This window comes from Pelophylax lessonae (assembly GCF_965119305.1).
Source record: "Pelophylax lessonae genome assembly, chromosome: 12".
NCBI classification, from domain to species: domain Eukaryota; kingdom Metazoa; phylum Chordata; class Amphibia; order Anura; family Ranidae; genus Pelophylax; species Pelophylax lessonae.
The window spans coordinates 159875878-159896944 of NC_138779.1; the positions used below are offsets into that span (position 1 = coordinate 159875878).

Here is a 21067-nt window from a genome sequence, read left to right on the forward strand (position 1 = left end):
GATGCCTCCTTTTGCCGCAAGGTTCTCAGTGCGGCAGTGCCATGAAGGACCCTTGTTTTTTTATGGGTCCCTGGCTGTTGGTATTTGCTTTCCTGGGCTGTTGCTCCTGTTGAGCATTGTTTTTCTGTTGCCCAGAGGTTCCTTTCTCTGATGTGGGTACTGCATTGCCTTTTCTACGGTTGCCTCTCCCACCCCTCATGTCTATACTGCTTTGGGACATCCCAACAGTGATGACTTAGAGGAGGCGGCGACTGTCGGAGGACGTAAGAGAAAACGGAATTTTTGTAAAATCTTATCTGTAAAATTCCTTTCTCTGAGTCCTCCAACAGTTGCCGCCCCCGCCCCTCTTTTGGGGTTCTTATTACCTACTGCTATGCTACCAAACTGAGTTGGGAGTGGTCAACTGCGGGGGGCATTGACCAGATGGGATAGCCGCCATGGGTGTTTATATGCAAATGCCTTTGTTCTTTTGTCTAAGTCTTTATGCCTAGCTACTCCTGCGGAGCGGAAGTCAATACCCAACAGTGATGACTTAGAGGAGGCGGCGACTGTCGGAGGACTCAGAGAAAGGAATTTTACAGGTAAGATTTTACAAAAATTCTGTTGTTTGCCTTGCCTGACTCCATTGAGTCAGGCAAGGCAAACGTTTGCTGATATTTGAACTTCTTATAGTTTATGAACATTGTATGATTATATTCACTCAGGCCCAGTATTTAAGTGTGTATTATCCATCTTTCACCAGCCCTTTTGGAACTATTACTTTACTGGTTGTGGTTGTTGATGTCAGAAACCTTCCATCAGCCTCTCTAAGGCATTGGAAAAGTGTCCACATTTTTGTGGGATTCCTTTAAAGTTTAAGCACACTTACACATTTAATCTATATATATATATATATATATATATATATATATATATATATATATATATATATATATATATATATATATATATATATACATACATACATACATACATACATACATACATACATACACAGCTCACTACAATAGATTGTGTTTTGATTTCATATAATTTGTTCATTTTATAGGAGTATTTTTTGCTCACACTCCACTTCCATTGTTTATTTGCAAGCGCCGAACCACTGGGTGTTATCACCTCTCTTTTTTTCTGTTATTTTCTTTGAAAAGGTACCTGCACTACTTTGATTCAATTTTGATCCAGAGAATGTAAAATTGGATCAAAGTTGCACTCTAAATTGCAATAATAGGAACATAGACTAAAGCTCAGTTTCCACTAGTGTGACTTGTTATGCAGCTTTGGACACACAAAGTCGCATGAAAAGGCACAATCCATTGATTTCAATGGCACCCGTTCCCATCTATGCGACTTAGAAAATCAGCGATCTTGAAAAGGTACCTGCACTACTTATATGCAACTCTTAATGCGACTTTGATCCAGAGCGTGTAAAGTTGGATCAAAGTTGCATTTCAAAGTCACACTCTAGCCTAGTGCCTATGTTTCCACTAGTGCGACTCTTAAATTGTGCGATTTAAAGTGTGACTTTGAGTGCAGCTTTGATCCATTTTTACACTCTCTGAATCAGTCGCATCAGGGTAGTGCAGGTACATTTTCAAAGTCGCTGATTTTTGAAGTGGCATAGATGGGAACTGGTGCCATTGAAATTAATGGGCTGTGACTTGTCATGCGACTTAATGTGTCCAAAGTTGCATGACAAGTAGCACTAGTGAAAACCGAGCCTAAAACTCATTGCTCACATGTGATGAGGAATGGAAACGGATCAGTATCCTTCTAAACTTTCACAAATGTTCCTTGTACCATATTCCTTTCATATTCTCTCTCTTCTCTCTTCTCTCTTCCTTCTCTCTTCCTTCTCTCTTCCTTCTCTCTCTCTTCTCTCTCTCTTCTCTCTCTCTTCTCTCTCTCTTCTCTCTCTCTTCTCTCTCTCTTCTCTCTCTCTTCTCTCTCTCTTCTCTCTCTCTTCTCTCTCTCTTCTCTCTCTCTTCTCTCTTCTTCTCTCTTCTTCTCTCTTCTTCTTCTCTCTTCTCTCTCTCTCTCCTTGACAACCTTTTCAGGAAGTGAAATACAGCTCAGCAAATTTCAGATAACAGGAAATAAAGTTGTCAGTGAAGAACAGGAAGAATCTTTTTGTCCAGCTTAGATAAAACTTTCTTAGCTTCACAAGCATCTAGGCAGAAAAAGAATAATCTCAATAATTTATTATTTCATTTTTGACTGGAGTTTGCCTTTAAATGTCATAATGGTTGCAATTTTTCTCACAATAATCCACCAGTGGGGTGGATGTTTGTTTTTTGTTTTTAAGGTTTTATTTGCAAAATACATGTCACGGATATACATTGATTATTATTTTTAAAAACCATAATTTGTGACTTATTTCCCATGTTTGTACTTGCAGCTCTTGTACTTCCCATTGTCAGTCCATATACCAAGTATGCTTCAGCATACAACAAAGCTATTCCTTATACATATCCAGGTAAGTGAGTTTCTTTTGTGATTCGTGTGCTGTTTTTTGTGTGATTCTTGGTGGTTCTAAATTCAGACAACATTTGCACTGTATGGAGTATAGCTTTAGGCGGTTAAAAGACAAAGAATACACTCCAATCACAGGGACTATTATAGGCACAATGGAAAAATAACCTCCAAGGCAAGATATGTAAAAAATATATTTCTCTTACGTCCTCTGACAGTCACCGCCCACTCATACAGTCTCCACTTATGGGTATTGGTCTTATCCATAGGAGTAAGCTAGGCAGAAGCAAAACTAAACCCTGGGTGGCTAAACTCCAACATAAAAATGTATATTAGAGCTAAAGAAAAGGCCTTCAAAAAATACAAGACTGAGGGGTCAGTGGCAGCATTTAAGCATTATAAAGAGTGTAATAAGAAATGTAAAGATGAAATCAGGGCGGCTAAAATAGAACACGAGAGACATATAGCGGTGGAGAGTAAAAAGAACCCCAAGAAGTTCTTTAAGTATATAAACAGTAAGAAAGCGAGGCCAGAACACATTGGCCCCATAAAAGATGATAAAGGAAAAATGGCCACTGAGGACAGAGAAAAGGCGGAAGTGTTAAATAATTTATTTTCTTCAGTCTTCACAAAGGAATCGGGGGGCTACACGAACCCAGCTTGTAAGGCCGAACGAAATAATACCCCTTAGGAAGTGCCGCCATGGCTAACAGAAGATAGACTTAGAGCTAAACTAGAGAAGCTTAACATAAATAAATCCCCGGGACCGGATGGCTTGCACCCGAGGGTTCTTAAAGAGCTCAGCCAGGTGATTGCCAGACCATTATTCTTGATCTTTAAGGATAGTTTACAGACGGGTATGGTGCCAGCTGATTGGAAAAAAGCCAACGTGGTACCAATATTTAAAAAGGGGCCGAGATATATCCCGGGTAACTATAGGCCGATCAGCCTAACATCTGTAGTCTGCAAAATATTGGAGGGGATGTTAAGGGACCACATACAAGACTTTAGTAATGAAAACGGTATTATAAGTATTAATCAGCACGGATTCATGAAAAATCGTTCGTGCCAAACCAATCTATTAACCTTCTATGATGAAGTGAGCTGCCACCTAGATAAAGGTAAGCCTGTGGATGTGGTTTATCTGGACTTTGCAAAGGCCTTCGACACCGTTCCCCACAAACGCTTACTGTACAAACTAAGGAAGATAGGTATGGACCATAAGGTGAGTACCTGGATAGAGAACTGGCTCCAGGGGAGAGTACAGAGGGTGGTGATTAATGGGGAGTACTCGGATTGGGCGGGTGTGGAAAGTGGGGTCCCCCAGGGTTCTGTCCTGGGACCAATCCTGTTTAATTTATTCATAAATGATCTGGAGGAGGGGATATCGAGTACAATCTTAGTATTTGCAGATGATACTAAATTAGGCATGCCAATATCTTCTATGCAGGATGTGGAAACCTTGCAAGCGGACCTGAACAAAATAACGGAGTGGGCAACTACATGGCAGATGAGATTTAATGTTGAAAAATGTAAAGTAATGCACTTGGGGGCCAGAAACCAGAAAGCAAGCTACTCGCTAGGGGGGGAACCTCTGGGTGAGTCTAGGATGGAAAAGGACTTGGGGGTACTGGTAGACAACAGGCTTGGCCGTGGCATGCAATGCCAGGCCGCCGCAAGCAAAGCCAACAGAATACTGGGATGTATAAAAAAGGGGATTCACTCCAGAAATAAAGAGATTATTCTCCCGCTCTACAAGACTCTGGTCCGGCCACATCTGGAGTATGCTGTCCAGTTCTGGGCACCGGTCCTCAGAAAGGATGTGCTGGAACTGGAGAAAGTCCAGAGAAGGGCAACAAAAATAATTAGGGGGATGGAGGACATCAGCTATGAAGAAAGACTACAAGCCCTGAACTTATTCTCTCTGGAGAAGAGACGATTGAGGGGGGATATGATATCAATGTACAAATACTGTACTGGCGACCCGAGCATAAGGAACAAACTATTCAGAGAAAGGAGATACAATAAGACACGTGGCCACTCACTAAAACTAGAGGAAAGGCGGTTTAACTTTAAAGTGCGTAAGGGGTTCTTCACTGTAAGAGCGGTAAGGATGTGGAATTCTCTTCCACAAGCAGTCGTATCAGCAGGGAGCATTGATAGTTTCAAAAAACTGTTAGATGGACACCTTAAAGACCACAACATATAGGGGTATACAATGTACGGCTAAAAGGCAAACACACACACACATCATAGGTTGAACTGGATGGACTGATGTCTTTTTTTCAACCTCACTAACTATGTAACTATGTAGCTTCTTTGTGGCACAACAGATAAGGCTGCAAGCTGCGAAACGGGGAACCTCCCGGTTCAAGGGCACCCAGGTACATGACACCTACAGGGGGCTGTCCCTCTGGTCCAATACCCCCGGTTAGCCTCATTCCCAATTCAGTTTATCTTTTGCCTAGTCAGGAGTAGGCAGGCTTCCCTTAGCTGGGGCTACAGTCTCAGCCTTTTCTTCTGTTTTCTTAATTTTTTATTTCTGCTAAGTGTTTTTTCTTTACACTGATAGCTTTTTATTTGATCCTGTGCTTAGTTAGTCGGACTTCGGAAGACTACAGCGTTTGCGGAGCTGGGAATCGGACTGGTTGGAATCCCAGCCCGCCATCGAGCGTTTAGCAGGCTATGCGTACGACCTGGCCTCGCAAATGACCTGTCCCTGTCCTTGGGGTCAAAGCCTGCGAAGTGGCTAGTTCGCTAGGATGTCTCAACTGCGGTACGCCGCGTGTTGCTAGCGCCCTGTTCGGCTGACGGCACCCCCACCCGGGTGGGAGGCTTCCCGTCGCAGAGTGGCACCCACGCTTTCGCTGGATCGGTGAGTACCATGCTACCCCCTCTGTCTATGGCATTATATGTCGGGGGTGTGTGTGGGGCCTCTGTCATGGGGATGGCAGTCTGTTTGGAGTCTGTGATATCCCCCTCATGTCTGTCTGTGTGGTCCCTGTGTGTCCCTCCTGGTCCCTGCGGGGGCGCTGTTGCGGTCACGCCATGCTGTGGGGGGTTTGCGGGGTTCCCTGAGTCCCTTGATAGTGCTTGTGCTACGTTTGGGGGTACAGACATGGTTGTGGGGGCCACTGTGGTGTAAAAATCGTGGGGCCGCCATTTTGGGTGTGGGCAGGCTGTTCGGCTTAATGTGAGGGCATCAGCAGCCATTTTCTCTGTAGCATTCTGGCGCCCTTTCGGGCGCCATCTTTAGTGTGGGCAATGTATTTTAACATGTGCTCGGCGGCCATTTTCCTGGAGCCTCCCCCATAGCATCCATTTTTCCTTGGCTCAAGTCCTATTTTGTCCTCTAGCGGCGTGACATAATTTCCTTTCTCCAGGCAGTCGTATCGAGCTACAAGCGTGGTATTGTACAGCTACACTTCTGGGGGGCTTTTTCTGCTATTTTCATGGGATAATACCTTTGCTGGCAGTTATATTCTTCAATATTTGGTAACTGAGGCTAGTGCTCCATGCGGTGGGATCCGCTGCTATCGCTGATTTAAAGGGCAAGCGCCATCAAATTTTTATGGAGTCCCAGGACAGCAAATTTCCCCCAGCTCTGGTGGAGGGTTTAGGTACGCTTGAATCCTCTGCGATGGGCTCCCTAACTGCTGCACTTGCGACTTTAACGTCTAAAGTGGATCTGTTGATGTCTGAGCGGGCTTCAAAAAAAAGGCCCAGACTTTCTCATTCTTCTGATTTAGAGCTAGATATGGTTGCCATGGACAGTGTACCCCATTAGTTCTGTTAAGGATACGCTACATTTAGAGGATGAGCCCCACCTGCCGGGTAAGCAGTCTTCCTTTGGGACCCGCAGGACCCAGAAAGCGGCACAGGTCTTTCCCTGTCCCACTAAGATTCACGGAAAGGTGAACAAACAATGGCACAATTTTGAAGCGCAATTTTGTGGTACCAAAGCGGTTTCAGTACCGTTATCCCTTTGCGTCTCCAACGGATTCGCGCAGGACCGTGGCCCCTAAGGTGGATCACACGGTGTCCAGGTTGAACAAGGCCACTCTGATGCCTGCGGAGAATTGTTTAGGGACCCGACAGATAGAGGGGTGGAATCTCTTACTCGCCACATGTGGTGGCGGGTTCTTTGATGAAACCTGTGTTCACCTCTGTAATGGTTTCTCAGGCCGTGGTGGAGTGGACCTAGGTTCTCAGACGCACCCTTGTGGCTGATTCCGCCCCTCCTGCTACTTTGGAGATGGTGGACCAAATTATTCAGGCTGTTTTTATACCTGTGTGACGCGGCCTTGGATGAGGCCCCTTTAGTCTCACGACTATCTGCTGTCGCAGTGATAATCCGTCGTATGGTGTGGCTGAAGAGCTGGTCGGCCGAACAGACCTCCAGGAAGACGGTGTCTGACATCCCTTATGCAGGGAATCACCTTTTTGGGGACTCCCTGGACGGGTTGGTTAAGGGGGTCACTGGGGGCAAAAGCACTCTGCTGCCTCAAGCGCCCAAGGGTACGTTTTTTCCTGCGGTAAGCAGGGCCCTTCCTTTAAACCTAATCAGGGGTCCTTTCATGCCTTCAAGGCACAAGACAAGGGCAAATCCTTCAAGGCCGCTGGTGGCCAGAAGAAGCCATTGGGCTGGCACGGCGGCCCAGTCCACCTCGACCAGAAGGGGCGCCCTCACCCGTTTCAGGGGTGGGGGGGGGGGACGTCTGCGCTGTTTTCCCGAACCTTGGCTGTCCCGGATTCAGGATAGGTGGGTTCAGGAACTCATTCGGTCAGGGTACAAGATCGAATTCCGATCGCGCCCAGCAGACAGATTCTTTCCCTCAAATCTTCATTTGACCCCCCGATCTTCAACGGGCGGTTCAGGATCATCGCCCAGGGGGTGGTCGTCCCGGTGCCACATCGGGACAGATTTCGGGGGTTTTACTCAAATCTGTTTACGGTGCCCCGAAAGAAGGGCAAGGTGCGTCCGATTCTTGACTTGAAATTTCTGCACCGCTTCGTGCGGGTTCAAAAATTCCTTATGGAATCCCTTCGATCGGTGGTGGCCTCCCTGAGCCTGGGAGATTTCCTGGCTTCCATCGACCTCAAGGATGCATATCTACACATCCCCGAATTCGAGGGTCATCAAAGGTACCTCCCGATTCGCAATCACGGAGGAGCACTATCAGTTTGTGATGTTACCTTTCGGTCTCGCTTCGGCTCCAAGGGTGTTTACCAAAGTGTTGGCTCCTGTCCTGGCCCTGTTGCGGGTGCAGGGGATTGCAATCCTGGGATATCTGGACGATCTCCTGTTAAGATCAAGTTCCAGTCCAACTCTGTTGCGCGACTTGTCAACCACGGTTCAGACGCTCCAGGAGTTCAGGTGGACCATCAAGTTTCAGAAGTTGACATTGTTCCCTTCTGTTCGTCTCCCTTAAGCAGGCCATAGACGATTCGAATTTCGTTCGAAAATCGTAAATGGCAGTGTTATCGAACGATTTTCGTATCGTTAGTGTGGTATGTAAAACGTTCGATTTTCGTACGACATCAAAAATTCACATATCCAACATGTTGGGTTTTTTTGCGAAAATCGGCCGAATTTCGTATCATTAGTGGGGGAGTTGTATGATTTCGCCTAACAAAACACAGAACAGTAGGGAGTGTGTCCGGTAGAGATGTGGTTAAAAGGCACAAAAAATAGTGTTTTGTCGTACGATTTTCGGCTCACATTGATGGTACACTCGATGATGTGCACGAGTGCCGCTTTTGTTTATCGAACGATAAATCGTACGAAATTCGACTCGTCTATGGCCTGCTTTACTTGGGGATGGTTCTGGACTCCGCCCATGCAAAAGTTTTCCTGCCGGAGGACAAACTCCGGACTCTGCAGAACGAGGTCAGGCCCCTCAGGGACAACGACTCCTCATCGCTCAGGACTTGCATGCGGTCCCTGGGATTGATGGTGTCAGCCTTTGAGGCGATACCATTTGCACAGTTCCACACACAATCTCTTCAAGCGGAGATCCTGGCCTGGTGGGACAGGCATCCTCATTCCTTGGAAAGGAGGATATCTTTGAGCTACCGAGTCAGAGAGGATCTTCTGTGGTGGCTCCGGTCTCCGGCTCTGACGGAGGGGAAACCCTTCCGGCCGTTGTGGACAGTGATCACCACGGACGCCAGCCTGTCGGGCTGGGGTGGCGTTCTGGGCAATCTGTCTGCCCCGGGGCACTTGGTTGGAGGAGGAATCCTCCCTACCGATAACTGTCTTGGAACTGCGAGCGATCAGACTAGGTTTGCTCCGTTGGTCGGATCATCTTCGGGGCCGCCCTGTGCATGTGCAGACGGACAACACAACTGCGGTGGCTTACATCACTCACCAAGGGGGCACCAGGAGTGCCCGGGCAGCCCAGGAACTGACCAAAATTCTGTCTTGGGCCAAGACGCAGGTTCCGGCGATTTCGGCAGTTCACATTCCAGGTGTGGAGAACTGGCAAGCCGATTATCTGAGCCGCCAGACCCTGGACCAGAGGGAATGGTCCTTACACCCGAAGGTGTTTTAGATGCTGTGTGCGCGCGTTGGGGATCCCCAGACGTGGATCTGTTTGCGTTTCGCCTAAACAACAAGGTTGGAAGGTTCATGGCAAGAACACGCGATCCTCTGGCAGACGCCTCGGATGCGCTGGTGGTGCCTTGGAATCGGTATTGCCTGATTTATGCCTTCCCCCGATTCACTTGTTGTCCATGTTCCTTCGAAGGTTGGTCTCGGAACCGAAGTTGGTGATTCTGGTGGCCCTGGACTGGCCGCGCTGGTCTTGGTACGCGGACATCATTGCAACTGGTCGTCGAGCCTCCCTGGCGGCTCCCGTTACGAGATGTCCTGCTGTCTCATCCTGCTTTACAGACGCTGGCTTTAACGGCGTGGCTGTGGAAAGCCAGGTCCTGAGAGATCAGGGTCTCTCGTCGGCGGTCATTCCTACCCTACTCAAGGCTAGGAAGGCCTCGCCCGGTAAGATCTATTACCGCACCTACTTCGCCTAGTGTGAATCGGAGGGTTTCCATCCTCGCTCCTTTTCAGTGGCGAGGGTGTTAGCCTTTCTGCAATCTGGTGTGGGCCAGCGTCTTGCGTTGACCACTATTAAGGGTCAGTTGTCTGCGCTGGCAATCCTTTTCCAGCGCCCTTTGGCATCAAATTCCTTGATCCGCACCTTTATTCAACGGGTGCGTCATCTGGCTCCCTCTAGGAGAGCGCCTTTACCTCCTTGGGACCTGAATTTGGTCCTGTCCGTTTTGCAACGTCCTCCATTTGAGAACATCAGGGAGATTCCTCTGCCTGCGCTGTCACGGAAAGTCGCTTTTCTGGTGGCGATCACATCTGCGAGTTCGCGGCCCTGTCTTGCCGCTCCCCTTACCTGGTTTTTCATAGGGATAAGGTGGTCTTGCGACCTCACCAATTTTTCCTTCCAAAGGTGGTATCCGATTTTCATCTTAACTAGGACATTGTTTTGCCTTTGCTGTGTGCGAATCCTAAGCATCCTAAGGAGTTTGCTTTGCATTCCTAGGATGTAGTCCGGGCGATCAGGGTGTACCTGTCTACTGAATCCTTCAGAAAGTCGGATTCTCTTTTTGTCCTTCCTGAGGGACCTCGGAAGGGTATGGCTGCGTCTGCGACAACCATTTCTAAATGGATCAGACGGACGATAGTACAGGCCTATTCAATTAGGGAACGGGTGCCGCCCTTCCCTGTCAAGGCGCACTCTACCAGAGTGGTGAGTGCGTCCTGGGCCTTCCGCCATCAGGCATCGGTGGCCCAGGTGTGCAAAACAGCGACTTGGTCGTCCATGCACACCTTTTCCAAATTTTACAAACTTGATGTTTTGGCATAGGCAGATGCCTCCTTTGGCCGCAAAGTTCTGTGTGTGGCAGTGCCTTATGGGTGACATGGCGTTTAGCCTGTCCCCGCCTGTTGGGGTTGTTACCCCTTTGTTAATTTGCTTTCCTGGGTTTGTTCGCTCCTGTTGAGCCTTTCTGTTACCCAGCGTTTTACCTTTCTGGTTCAGATAAGGTTCTTTTCTCTGACCTGGGTGCTGCGTTGCCTTTGTGACGGTTGCGCTTCCCACCCCTCATGTCTACACTGCTTTGGGACAATCCCGTAAGTGAAGACTGTATGAGTGGGTGGCGACTGTCAGAGGACGTAAGAGAAAACGGAATCTTTGTAAGAACTTACCGTAAAATTATTTTCTCTGAGTCCTCTGACAGTCGCCGCCCCCGCCCCTCTTTTGGGGTTCATGGACTATCTACTGCTTGCTACCAAACTGAATTGGGAATAAGTCTAGCCAGGGGTATTGGACCAGAGGGACAGCCCCCTGTAGGTGTGTCTATGCAAAGTTTTGTGAATATTTCTAACAAAATCTTCTGCCTAGCTTACTCCTGTGGATAAGACCAATACCCATAAGTGAAGACTGTATGAGTGGGCGGCGACTGTCAGAGGACTCAGAGAAAAGAATTTTACGGTAAGTTCTTTCAAAAATTCTATTATATAAATTTAACATATGCGCATCCCTGAAGAAGATTGTAAACCTGGAATATCGAAATGCGTTGGATGTCTTTTCTTCTGTTGGCCCTTTTCTTACTGCTGTTTATATGAATATAGGCCATGTCTTTTTCCTGTATTTTAGACTATTTTGTCTTTTTTACCTATTAAAATGTATATATCTTTTTTACATATCCTTGCCTTGGAAGTTTTGTCCCTTGGACCCATAATAGTCCCCGAGATTGGAGGGTATTCTTTGTTCTTACATACTTTGGGATGATTGCACTCTCACAGTTCCCTAACAGATACTTTTCTAGGTGGTAGAAATCTTTCCAGATAGAGTATGATTTCACATGAAATGTTGTGGGATGATGAGGATTTTATTAAAAGATCTGTTCACGCAGAACTGAAATTCAGTTATGACTGGATAGCAGGGGACTGAGTCACTAATTCATTTTTATTTTTTTATTTTTTTTTTTCTTCCTTGCTTTTATTAATAAGCTCTGCATTCCATACATTTTTGCTGATTTCATTGGTTAACCACTTCAATACTGGGCCCCGGCCAATTTTTAGCTTTCAGTGCTATCCCACTTTGAATTACAATTGCGCGGTCATGCAACACTGTAGCCACATGACACTTTTATCATTTTTTTTAGACAGCACTTAGGTGGTATATAATTACTACTGGGTTTTTTTATTTTTTGCGAAACAAACGAAAAAATACCAAAAAGTTTGGGGGAAAAAAAATACTTGTACTCGATAATACTTGCACTTGTAAATGTAATTGTAATGCCCTGATACTGCTACCAATCCCTTTTTGTGATTCCATTGCGATTTGCATTAACTTCTGTTAACCACTTCAAGACAGTAAAAAAAAAAAAAAATATATATATATATATATATATATATATATATATATATATACATACACACAAGTCGCGCTAAGTGATAAAGCAAAATATAAATATAACCAATAGTGAAATTAGAGTCCACAGAAATAAGTTCATAAATCCTTGGGTGCAAAGTAAATCAATCAAGTGATTAGGTGCAGGAATCCATATCTGATGAATGCTCTGCTTACCAGAAATAGATTAATAAATGGCATAAGTTTTTAATCTCCACCACATATGATGAACATATGAAGAATCAAGATGTCAGAGAGAAATCCAATGTATACAGTGTGATGATGGCGTCAAAATCACTCGGATGGAGGTGTTTCGATCATGTTAGATGATGAACATGGAATGACAAAAAAGACGCCATAGCATAAAACCCCAAAAATTAATGGGAAGCTAGTGCACTCCAAAATGATGTGGGATGAAAAAAAGTGAGACCTCCACACCAAGTGTAAAATGAAAAGAAGTAGTGAATATATTAAAAAATAAAAAATAAACACCACAGTGTTATGTGTAGATCTATATAAATACTCCTTACCAGATATAGAAAGAAGTGTGCATTTAGGAACCTCCAGCAGGTAAGGAAGGTGAAGGACAAAAGGTAAGAAAAATGGTCCTTCACCTTCCTGTGTTTCTCGGGCTTACCGTTTTTACCACCGTGCCCGAGAAACGGTAAGCCGACTGTTCCCAGAGGCGATCCCTTGTAATAACAAAGGATTTTTACATTCCTTGTAATAGGAATAAAAGTCATAAAAAAAATTAAAGGGACAGTGTAAAAATAAAAAATGTAAAAAAAGAAATTTAAAGCAGGGGTCCCTCTGTGCTCGTGCGCAGAAGTGAACGCATATGTTTGTCACGCATGTGTAAACGGTGTTCACATCACATATGTGAGGTATCGCCACGAACGTCCGTGCAAGATAAATAATTTGGGCGCTAGACCTCCCCTGTAACTCTAAATAGGTAACCTGTAAAAATGTTTTTTTTAAATCTCTATTGAGATTATTAAGTACAGTAGTTTGTCGCCATTCCACGCGCGTGCGCAATTTAAAGCGTGACATTTTGGGTATCTATATACTTGGCATAACATCTTTAACGTTTTACAAAACAATTGGGGTACATTTATTTATTTCTTTTTTTAAATCCATTAAATGTTATTTCTCTATCGTTTATCAACAGATGCAACTCCTTATCTTCATGACTCATAGGGTTATGCTTCTCCTCCTAGGAATAGGCACTAAGCAGGAAAAAAATGTAACCACGCCTATGGGGCTGTCCCTGCAGGCATAACCCCTCAGACTCTATCATCAAACAGTTTGTTCTGCCTAGTGTTAGGAATAGGACCTAGCTCCCTGCTGGGACTTCGATCTTAGCTGTAACAGGGAAAGTTTGTGATTTTTTTTTTTTTTTTTTTAACTAGTTAGTTCCTGAGGACCAAGATCCAGAGGAACTACAAGCAACAGCCGGCTGCGGTTTTGCACTGGATAATCTAGATCCTTAAGGTCTCCCAGCCTGGCCAGCGAACATGAGCAGGTTGTAGGTCAGAATTAGGCCTCGCCACGCATCGACTTGGAATGCCCTGAGTCGCAGCTTCCCCTTGGCTGACAGCACCCCCATCCCGGGTGGGAGGTGATCTGTTTTGGAGTGGCGCCCACCTGGTTCCATGGTATGGTGAGTAAAATTGTCCCCCCCAACACTCTGAGCGGTCATGGGGTAGGCGTGGGCCCCTCCCTGGAATGGTTGGACCTTAGGGGCTTCCTCGGTTCCCTGGCACCCTGGAGGACTAATCTGGGTTTTCCCTTGGCATTCCCCTACCACGAGCAGATTTTACCTGGGGGGGGGGGGTCGGTAATAATGCGCCCGTTATGGGGCTTATTTGAGGGGGGTGGATTGTCCTGGGTGGGTCCCTGCCTAGGGACCTTTTTAGATGCCTATTTTTCTGGGACCCCTTTGGGGGGTCCTGAAGACCGCATGGCGCTGTGGGGGCTGCCATTTTGCTGTGGTTCATGATCTCTGTGTTCCCATTAGTTTGCATGGGCAGTCATTTTCTATACTTCCCCATTGAGAATGTATGAGCGGTAATTTTCTTGAGGTTCGTGGGATGAACAGGCATGCGGCATGGCTTGTAATGATAGAGGCAGAGCTTCTTCCTCCTCTGGGGAAGACAGTGTTTGATCAGGCTGGATGCTTCTCTGTGGTCTGGTTATGTTCCTGGGTTTCCCTGTGGGTTTTTTCCTCTCCTGCTCTGCTATTACTACATAATAATCAGGGATTGTGAATCCGCAGTAATAGTGGAGGACCGCGTTTTTTGTGGTCTTCAGCCCCGGTTCACACTTGTGCGTGTGCGGGGTTCGCATGTAATGTCGGAGCGCACTGCTCCGACATTACATGCGATCGGCTGTGCGGTGCGAGTTTAGCCATACAAACTGTATGGCTAAATTCGCATTGCACCCGCAGCAAACACGCACAGGAGGCATTTTTGCAGCCGCATCAGGATCGTATCGCACAGCGGTTCACACTTGTGCGATCCGATCCTGTGCGAACTGCACGATCGCACTGCGATATGCGATCAAACTAGGGGTGTCGTTAAGATTACATTGACACCCCCAGCGTATCGCATATGGCAGTGTGAACTGCCGGGGGTGCGTGTGCGATGCGGGAACAGGCTGCCAGTTCGCAGCCTTCCCGCATCGCATCAGTGTGAACTGGACCTAAAGGGACATAACACAAAAATGTTTATATTTGAGCAATGGAGTCACATGATAAAAATTCACCTGCAGACCCCCTGGAAGTGACTGCGGGACCCTCACAGCGAGACATTGCAGTTTGTTTTGCAAAGCCGGATGTCAAAAGTGGATTTTGTCATTTCTAGTGCTGCCAGCCGCATACCCTTCCGCCCTCCCCTCCATCGGCACGGTCTTGGGATTCTGAGACAGATATGGTCGCCGCGGACGCAGACCAACTTGAGGTGTCGGTGTCTTCACATTCTGATGGTGAAGAGGACCTGTCCTCATGAGGTGGAACCCCTGATTAGTTTCTGTGCGGGAAACCCTAAAATTGGCTGAGGACCTACAGAGTTATATATGCAGGTGTCTTTTGGCTCCCGCAAATCCTGTAAATTGGCCAAGGTATTCCCTTGTCCAAAATTGTTTCATACTATTGTGGATGAACAATGGGGATGCATTAAGCACACATTAAGTGGTGTCTAGTGCATGCCGTTATCCTTTTGCGGAGGTGGTGTCCAATAAGTGGACTGTACCACCGAAAGTGGATTCTCCGATGGCCAGGTTGAATAAAGTGACTCTGGTATCGGTGGAAGAGTCTCCAACCTTTCCAGATCCCGTGGATAGATGGGTGGAATCCTTGTCCCGCCATTTACATGTGGTAGCAGGTCACATGTTAAAGGCTACCTTTGTGAATGTTTTAGTAGCGCAGACTGAATGGTGTGAATGGGTGAAGTTACTGATAAGTAACTTGGAAACGGTACAGCTTCTCCCTGCGGTACTGGAACTAATAGACCAGTTGACCCATGCCCTGGTGATCATGTGTGATGCGCCCCTGGACTCTGCTTTGTTGGTGGCCAGGACGTCAGCAGTGGGGATTGCTATTAGGCGCATGGTATGGCTAAAATGCTAGTTGGCTGACCAGGCTTCTAAGAAGGCTGTGACTGATCTTCGTTTTACAGGGGAGAGGCTGTTTGGAACTAGAGATTGACCGATTATCGGCAATACTGATATATATCAGGGGCCGATATGCACTTTCCCCGATTATATGGTTATCTACCTTTGGATTTACGGATATTGCTGATATTTTCATGACGTCATTGCGTATGTTGCGCGCACATGTTCTGCCTTCTAACACCGCCTCCCACGCCTGTGTGGCCCATACGTGACGTCATTTCACCGCGCGCTGCACGCGTTCCCTGCCTTAAGACCGCCTCCCACGCCTAGGACAGCCTCGTGCGCAGCCAGCTACCAGTTACCAGTTTAGTAATTGCCTTGCACTGGAGCCAAATAGAGATTAATATGCCCGCATCCCAAAATCAATACATACAACAGGAAAAACCCTCTGGGTGGGACTTTTAAGGGCAATGGGTAGACAAAAGTATAAATTTCAAAAAAGTAAAAGAAAATATAGGAAAAGGAAAAAATATCAAATATGAAGTTTAATGGGGAACTGGCGCCCTCTTGTGGTGGCCGGGAGTAATGACTGTTTCCACTGCCTGTTCTCAATGCATTCCCATCTCGTTCCCAAGAAGAGATGAGAGGGAAGTTTTTGCAGGCTTCATCTCCCTGTCCAGTTACCTTTGCTTAAATGTAAGTGGACAGGGAGTGTGGTTATTATTAATTTATTTTTTAAATTTAAAAAAAAAAAAATTATTTCTTTTTCTTTTTTTTTCAATTAATATTATTAAAAAAATGTTATATATATATATATATATATATATATATATATATATATATATATATATATATATATACTTCTTTTTTTTTTTTTTTCCTCATCGCCATGCCACAGCCGAAGGCCCCTTTCACACGGCCTGTCTGATCAGGTCCGCCTGTCAGTTTTTCAGGCAGACCCGATCGGACCCTTCATTCTCCTCTATGGAGCAGTAATCTGCCGCCATCTGATCCTGTCCGCCAAAATCAGACGGATGGTGGTTATATTTTCTATCCATCCCGACCGTGGATCGGATCAGATGGCATCGGATGGAAAGAGACAGACAGTCTGTTTCCATCCAATTGCGCTATAGAGGAGAGTGGGGTTCTAGTCGTATTTATGTGTAAATTTAGTATCCGTTTTATTAAATAAAGCTTGGTTGTTTTAAAAAAAAAAAAAAATGGCTCCTAACTTTTTTAGCTGGCTCCTAGATTTCAGGCAAATTTATCAAGCCCTGCTTTAGGGGCTGTCTAGTGTGAATTCAGTCAGACAACGCCACACCGTGGCTTATGTCAATCACCAGGGTGGAACAAGAAGTGTGTTGGCAGCTCTGGAGTTAGCTGCCAATCTATGGTGGGCAGAATGCTTCGTTCTGGCCCTCTCCATTGTACGTATTCCAGGGAAGGAAAACTGGCAGGCGGATTATCTCAATCAGCAGGCATTGGACCAAGGGGAGTGGTCCCTTCATCTGGATGTGTTTCATCAGTTGTGTCTCCGGTGGGGCACTCTCGAGGTGGATTTGTTGGCGCCTCGGCTCAACAGAAAGGTTCAGAGGTTTGTGGCACGGTCATGGGATCCTCTGGCAGACGCCACAGATGTGCTGGTGGCCCCATGGGGCCAGTATTGTCTGATTTAAGCCTTCCCTCCTCTCAAGAATTCCCTTCTGCCTCGATCTTGCGCAAGAGTCTCAGCAGAAGGGAATTCTGGTCATTCTAGTAGCTCCAGACTGGCCTCACCGGTCTTGGTACACAGACCTGGTGTGGCTGGTCTCGGACATTCCTTGGAGACTGCCTCTCAGGAAGGATCTGTAGTCCCAAGGGCCAATCTTCCATCCTGCTTTACAGTCACTGGCTTTGACAGCTTGGCTGTTGAAAGCCAGGTGTTGAGAAGGATAGACGTTTGCCTGAGTTAGTGATGCCGACATTGCTGAAAGCTAGGAAGTCTACCTCTAGGAAGATCTACCATTGTACATGGAAAGCGTTTATTTTGTGGTGTGTCACATGGTGTTCATCCTCGCTCTTTCTCGGTGACTCGGGCCTTGATGGGGGGGGGGGGGGGTTGAGCCTTCAATGGGGGGGGGTTGAGCAGAAATTGGCTTTGAGTACCATCAAGGGCCAGGTTTCAGCCTTGGCGGTCTTTTTTCAATGACCCCTAGCCACGCACTACCTGGTGCGAACCTTTATTCAGGAGGTTCGGCATTTAACTCCACCAGTGCGATCTCCTCTACCTCCTTGAGATCTGAACTTGGTGCTTTTAGTCCTCCAGAAGCCTCCCTTTGAAAATATTTGGGAAATTCCCCTGCTTACGCTGTCCCAGAAGGTGGCCTTTTTGGTGGCAAACACCTCTGCATGCAGAGTGTCAAAATTGGCAGAGTTATCTTGTGGCACCCCTTGGTGATCCACAAAGTTAAGGTGGTTCTTCGCCCCTGTCCTTCATTTCTTCCTACCGTAGTCTCTGATTTCCATTTGAATGAGGACATTGCATTGCTTTCACTGTATCCCAGGCCTGAACAGCCTAAGGAAATTGTGTTGCATGCCCTGGATGTGGTCCAGCCGATTTGGGTGTACCTGGCAGCTACTTAGTCTTTTAGGAATTTAGACTCCATATTTTTCTCATGGATGGTCTCGTAAAGGACTGTCCGCTTCTTCTGTGACCATTTCTAGATGGATCAGACAGACGGAGACTCAGGCCTAGTCGAGCAAGGGCCATGTTCCCCCTGTGAAGGCGCACTACTCTCGGGTGCTCTGTGCTTCTTGGGCCTTCTGTCAGGCATCAGTGACGCAGGTGTACAAGGCGGTCAACTGGTCTTCGGTGCACACTTTCAAAAAGTTCTATAAAGTTGGAATCTGCGGATGCTTCTTTTGGCTGCAAAGTTTTGCAGGCTTCTGCTTAGGTCTGTTCCCTCTTTGGGGGAGTTATGTTTCAGGTGGCCTTTTAGTTGTTTTTTTGTTGAGCTCCTGTTAACCTAGTTGGCCTTGGAAATTTTTTTGCTGTTCCCACCCCTCATTTTTTTACACTGCTTAGGGATGTCCCACTGGTCAAGATTCTCAGGAGCTGTTTCTGTCATTGAACGAAAGCGAAAATGGGATTTTTGTTATACTGTAAAATCCATTTCTGTGATGTTCATTGATAGACACAGCACCCGCCCCTCTATGGAGTTGTAATACTTCTAAAACTGCTTGTAAATAAATGGAGTACTTCTAGCAGAGAGGGGGAGTATACCTCCTGGGACTGCCCATAGGTGTAGTCGAGTGCTTTTTTTACTCGTAGTGTCCTACTCCTGTAGGGGGCAGTATAACCCACTGGTCAAGATTCTTAGGAGTTGTCCGTCAATGAACTTCAGAGAAATGGATTTTACAGTAAGTCAAAAATCCTATTTTTCTCCTGTTTTTTTTCTGCAAGATGTACAATCAACTGCTGGACTGGGTGACGGCCTGGATAATCTAGATCCAGTGGTCATTCTGGCCATCGAGCATGCGCAGACCACAGCTCCGCGCTAGGTCGGCCGAGAGATAGCCCCACTGGACGGGTGCTTGCCTACGAGTCAAACACCTTGCGAGGTGGCATACGACCGGGTCTTGTCCCCCCATTTCAATGGCGAGGAGGTTCTGTCTGGAGCAGTGCCCGCCTGGTTCCGGGTATGGTGAGTAACTGTCCCCCTTCTTCCCCTGGAGGGTTTTGTGGTGGATGCGAGCCCCTCCCAGGGACAGTCGGATGCTCTGGTTTCCTACCTTCCCATTAGACCCCCCCCCCTGTTTTCTGGCGGTCCCTGTGGGTAATCTTGCCTCCCGTCTGGGGTAGTGTGGTGGTTTGAAATGTGTCTGGGGTATGGTGCTGTATTGGTTGGGGGGGTTCGCTGCCATCGACTGAGCTATTGGCTCGGTGGGGGGACTTTACCTGTGTGGGGGCCCTGCGCCCGATTCCCATTTTCCCTCAAGTTTGAAGCCTGGGCTCCAGAGATCTCTCCTGGGAGCTTTGTGAAGCTGCGCGCAATGGTGGCCATTATGTTGTAGCCTGTTTAATTTAATTCTTTGACCGGTGGCCATGTTTGTGTAGTCCGGCGGCCATTTTCCGTTGGTCTGGCATACTACAGAGTGGCGGTCATTACAGAGGAGCCTCTGGGCGGCGTTTTCGGCTGTGGGGGCCCCTCCTTTTCCCCTGGTGCTGACTCATGGATTTTTCCTTTCCTTAGTTGCCACACGTGGAGCAAGTGTGATCCTGGTGCAGTTGGTGCCTTTCTGGTGGGGTCCCTTTCTCTCTCTGCTGCAGGATTGGTGGTTGCCAGCATGGTGGGGGTGTCCCTTGGCAGTGTTACACATTTTGTGGGGGTCCCCCTCTTTACTAATGGAATCTTTGGAGCATGTTTCCCCACCTGATCCCCCTCTCAGAGGCTGCGGGGCCCTCGGGTCCCAGCCATCCATATGACCGCGGACTGCATGACCGCGCTCCTAGAGTTCTTTGTGTCCCAGGTGGAGCTGGCTTTTGGACCACAGGCTAGCAAAAAGCATCCTCTGCCTTCTGCCTTCCCCTACCTCATCTGTCTCATCAGATCCTGAATCTAACTCGGCTGCAATTAACGTGGTCCACCCTTCGGGGTCTGCGGCCACGCACCCTGACTTGTCTAATAGTGAGGATGATTCCTCCACACCTGTAGCTGCACACAAAAAGGTGCTGGTGGACGCACTAATTGTGTCTGTGCCTGGAATTTTGAAAATGGAGGATGAAGCTGCAGCGGAGGTGGCTGTCCCCTTTGGCACTCAAACCTTCTCGACCGGCAAAAATGATTTCTTATTCCTCCTATTTTGGCATATTTGTTGCAAGAGTAGGAGTGTCCTAAACATCCCTTTTGTGGTTCCTAAACACTTTGCGGCAAGGTACCCCTTTGAGGAGTCTATCCTTAGAAAGTGGACTGTTCCACCGGTGGTGGACCCCCCCATTTCCAGGTTGAAAAAGGCGACCATGATTCTGGTTGAGGAATCGCCGGCCTTTAAAGATCCGGATGACAAAAAAGCAGAGGCTGTGGCCCGCAATATGTTCATTGTTAGTGGTTCGGCACTTAGGACAGTCTTCACCATTGCCCTGGTGTCGCAAGCTCTGACCGAGTGGGCTAAACTTTTGTGCCCTGACCTGGAGGGTAAGCAGCTTCCTCCTGCCTTTGCTGAACTTGTGGACCAGTTGGTCCGGGGACTGCAATTTATCTGTGATTCCTCTTTGGATGCAGCTCCCCTAGGCTGTCTGTTTCGGCAGTGGTACTTAGGCGTGTATTGTGGCTTAAGTGTTGGTCTGCGGACCAGACCTCTAAAAACGTTTTGACTGATTTACCTTTTCAGGGCGATCGCCTGTTTGGGGCTACCCTGAATGACATCATTAAGAGTCTCACGGTACTTTTTCTTCCACAGGCTGGTTAGGGTGAGGAACCTTGTCGCAGATGTGGCCCATCCTTCTCTGATCAAAAGAATTTTTTTCGTATTTCAGGGTACACCAACAAGGGTTCAAAACTGTTCAAGTCCTCCTCGGGAGG

General features: G+C 47.0%; 1 protein-coding gene across 2 annotated transcripts in view; it reads left to right on the forward strand.

Annotated features, from left to right (window-relative positions):
* The window catches only part of NDUFA3 (NADH:ubiquinone oxidoreductase subunit A3), a 191985-nt gene that overhangs the window by 120927 nt on the left and 49991 nt on the right, over positions 1 to 21067 (forward strand). For both annotated transcript variants that reach the window (XM_082274382.1, XM_082274381.1), the window contains exon 3: positions 2396 to 2473. In XM_082274382.1, coding sequence (XP_082130508.1) covers positions 2396 to 2473 — 78 coding nt within the window. The remainder of the gene's footprint in view (positions 1 to 2395; positions 2474 to 21067) is intronic.